The sequence below is a fragment of the Agelaius phoeniceus genome, chromosome 33 (assembly GCF_051311805.1).
Source record: "Agelaius phoeniceus isolate bAgePho1 chromosome 33, bAgePho1.hap1, whole genome shotgun sequence".
NCBI lineage: Eukaryota > Metazoa > Chordata > Aves > Passeriformes > Icteridae > Agelaius > Agelaius phoeniceus.
In genome coordinates, this window is record NC_135297.1 from 2,484,023 (window position 1) to 2,488,030 (window position 4,008).

General features: G+C 55.8%; 1 protein-coding gene across 1 annotated transcript; it reads left to right on the forward strand.

The window, feature by feature from the left end:
- The first annotated feature begins 1,238 nt into the window (after positions 1 to 1,238).
- Positions 1,239 to 2,204, forward strand: LOC129131835 (olfactory receptor 14A16-like). Its single transcript, XM_054650827.2, has one exon. It carries the CDS (start codon positions 1,272 to 1,274, stop codon positions 2,202 to 2,204), a length of 933 nt encoding a protein of 310 aa, XP_054506802.2. The 5' UTR covers positions 1,239 to 1,271.
- Positions 2,205 to 4,008: the final 1,804 nt, after the last annotated feature.

Genomic DNA, 4,008 nt, shown 5'->3' on the forward strand with positions numbered 1-4,008 from the left:
GGGAGCTGTTCTTTAATCCCTGCAGGGCTGAGCAGCTGCAGGGCAGGGCTGGCCCAGGGGCTGGGCTGGGCTCTGGCAGCTCTGGCAGGGAAGGAGCCCAGGGCCACAGGAGCAGCTGGGGCTGGGGCAGCTCCAGCAGCAGAGCCGTGGGCAGGGAGGGAGGGAGGCAGTGCTGAGGGCAGCCCTGCTGCAGGGCAGATGTGGCACCTGCCGGGCCTGCCCTGCAGGGCAGACACTGCCCTGAGCAGCACAGCTCTTGTGTCCTCTCGCAGCCAGCACAGCCCTCAGCCCAGGGGCTCGGGGCCCTCAGTCCCTCCTGGGCCGGCAGAGCAGCCCCAGAGATGAAGGGCATCTCTCCGGCCATGTGCCCATTCATGCCCTGCTGACCAGGGCCTGAGGGCCACTGTCCTGCCCTGCTGCTGCCTGGCAGGGGCTGGGCAGGGCTGGGCAGGGAAAGGCTTTTCCTCAGGCCTGGCTCTCTCTCCCCTTGCCTTGCCCAGGTGCTGCTGGCATTGCTGAGGGGCTCTCTGGAATGGCAGTTCCAGCTGCAGGGCCAGGCCCAGCCCTTGGGCTCCTCCTGTGCAGGCTGAGCACAGCAATGGGGTGTCCCAGCTCCCTGTGCCCGGGGAGCTCTGGGCAGGGCAGCCTGGGAGGCTGGCAATGAGCCCACTCTCCTGACTCTGGGAAAGGCAGGAGCCACTTTCTGTGCCAGGGATCCCTCTGCTCTCAGCAGAGTCTCCTGGCTGTCCAGGCTAACACGGGAGTGGATTTCAGAAAGGTGCAAGTCCAGGGCAGCTGGAAGAGGAGAGAGGGACAGAGCAGCTCCTCTCAGTCTGCACTAAGCCTCAGACAACCCTCCTGCCTCCCTGGACTCTCTGTTCTCCTAGGTGCAGCAGAATCTCTCATTCTGCCTTCTGTCATCCCCAGCCCTTCCCCCAGGCATCTTCTCTGCCTTAGCTGAACATTCTTTATCCAAGTCCCAATAGCAGGACTGGCCCCTGCCCTCACTGTTCCCATGAACTGATTGGGGGTAAGGGCTGACTCCCAGGTGTCCTACAGGCCAAGGTCCAGCTCCTGACACAACATTGGCCAGCAGCAATCAGGGCTCCAGCAACCAAGGTGAAGGAAGGTCCCCTAGACATAGACAAGGAGGAGGTGTTCAGTGGCAGGAAAGACTCTATGAGAAAGGGCTTTGATAATTCTGTGAGAAATCTCCCCTCCATTGCCCTGTCTTTCCTCCTTCTGCAGGTTGAAATGCCCAGAGACAGCAAATGTCCAACAGCAGCTCCATCAGGCACTTCCTCCTGCTGGCATTGGCAGACACACGGCAGCTGCAGCTCCTGCACTTCTGCCTCTTGCTGGGCATCTCCCTGGCTTCCCTCCTGGGCAATGGCCTCATCATCAGCGCCGTAGCCTGCGGCCACCACCTGCACACGCCCATGTTCTTCTTCCTGCTCAACCTGGCCCTCAGCGACCTGGGCTCCATCTGCACCACTGTCCCCAAAGCCATGCACAATTCCCTCTGGCACACCAGCAACATCTCCTACTCAGGATGTGCTGCACAGCTGTTTCTGTTTGTCTTTTTCATGTCAGCAGAGGTTTCCCTCCTGACCATCATGTGCTACGACCGCTACGTGTCCATCTGCAAACCCCTGCACTATGGGACCCTCCTGGGCAGCAGAGCTTGTGCCCACATGGCAGCAGCTGCCTGGGCCAGTGCCTTTCTCACTGCTCTGCTGCACACAGCCAATGCATTTTCCCTGCCCCTGTGCCATGGCAATGCCCTGGGCCAGTTCTTCTGTGAAATCCCACAGATCCTCAAGCTCTCCTGCTCCAAATCCTACCTCAGGAAACTTGGGGTCATTGTGGTTACTGCCAGTTTGTCATTTTGTTGTTTTGTGTTCATGGTTTTCTCCTATGTGCAGATCTTCAGGGCCGTGCTGAGGATCCCCTCTGAGCAGGGACGGCACAAAGCCTTTTCCACCTGCCTCCCTCACCTGGCCGTGGTCTCCCTGTTTTTCAGTACTGGGTTTTTTGCCTACTTGAAACCCTCCTCCATCTCCTCCCCATCCCTGGATCTGGCAGTGTCAGTTCTCTACTCAGTGGTGCCTCCAGCCCTGAATCCCCTCATCTACAGCCTGAGGAACCAGGAGCTCAAGGCTGCAGTGTGGAGACTGATGACTGGATGGTTTCAGAAACATTAAACTGCTGACATTTCTGTAAATCACTTGTAATATGGGCCATCTTTAATAGTTCTTGTTCATTTGGTCATGGCATTCTTTTCCCTTTGTTATCTTTTTTTTAATATTTTCCACAAAAAAGTCCTTGTTTCTGCTGTTTCTAACTTTGCTTCTCTCCACCTTTTCTGTGGCCCCAAACTGTGTCAATGAGAGGCTTTGCTCTCAGTGGCTTTAAATGAACTAAAGGATCTCCCAGCAAACTTTCGATTGAGATCCCCCTTTTGTTCCCTTCTCTGGAGCTGCAGCAGCAATGTCTGTGTGCAGAGCTGGGGCAGATCAGGACTGGTCTTGCTGGCCACACCATTCCTGATCCAGGCCAGGAGCCATTGGCCTTCTTGCCCACCTGGGCACACTGCTGGCTCATGTCCAGCCTGCTGTCCATCAGTGCCCCCAGGTCCCTTTCTGCCTGGCCGCTCTCCAGCCCCTCTGTCCCCAGCCTGTAGCGCTGCAGGGGTTGTTGTGGCCAAAGTGCAGGACCCAGCACTTGGTCTTGTTCAACCTCACCTTGCTGGATTTGGGCCCTGGATCCAGCCTGTCCAGGTCCCTCTGCAGAGCCCTCCTACCCTCCAGCAGGTCATTACTCCCAGCCAACTTGGTGTCACCACGTTTCCATGAGAGTCACAATGGTGTCCATGATTCAATGACGCCTCTCATTGAATGTCACAACGTCCCTTTAGTTTCATGGGACCACTTTGGTGTCACAAAGTCCCTTTGATCCTTTTGCCCTTCATTTTCACAATGTTCATTAGTTCCCCAAGGTCCCACAAGGTCGCACAGTGCAGCAATGGTCCCCTTAGTTCCATAGTGTCCCAATGGCCTCTTGGTCCCAAGGGGCACCACAATGTCAAAATTATGTCCTTCTTTCTGAGTCCCTGAGGAGCAATATTGAGCCCGTGATTCTATGGGGCCCTGCAGCATCACAATGGCCCCATCATTGCACAAGGTCTGGCAGCGTCACAATGGCCTCCATGGTTTCAGAAGGCCACACAGTATCACAGTGGTCCCTTGGTTCCATGAGGCCCCAGAGATCCCCAATGGATTCCCTGGTGGTGCAGTGTCACAATGGAGCCCTGCTTACACAAGATCCTGCAGTGTCATGAGGGACTCTTGGTTCAACAGGACACCAGAGTGTCACAAATGTTCCCTTATGTGCTGGTTTTGCATGAATTGACATTTGGTGAGAAGTGTAGCATTGTATGTTTTATATATGGGTTTATTGTAATGTTGGTTAATTTTATAAGTTAAGAATTTGGTTTGACCCTCGGTTCCCCCCATGCTCTCCCTTGTAATGGTTCGTTCCTTCTGCCTGTTACCTGTCAATCATTGTAACCGTCCCCTTTCAGGTCCAGAATCCTCTATGTCAATCATCCCTCACCTAACATATGATTTGTCCCCTGAGCCTTTTCCCTCCCCTGGGCCCTTCCTATTGGTTCAGTGTGTCCCTCACGCCCCCCTCCTGGGTTCTGTTCATTGGTCCCTCACGTCCCCGTCCGTTACACCTTTCCCCTTTATAAGTGCCTCCCTAACAGTTCTTACCCGACACCGTCACTGGGCCCACCTGGGTCAAATAAAGCACCTTGGCATCCAAACACGTGTCCACTCCTTCCTTCCTTTGCCTCAGTGCTTCGCAGTCCTGCTCTCGCCTGCGTCACCACGCAGCAGACAGAGCCACTGCTCGGGGGTTCTCGCCGAGAACCTGGGAGTGGCGGGATTCGTAGGCTCCACCGGTCACTCCGGGAGTGGCTAGCCAGACCCGTCAGCTCCAGTG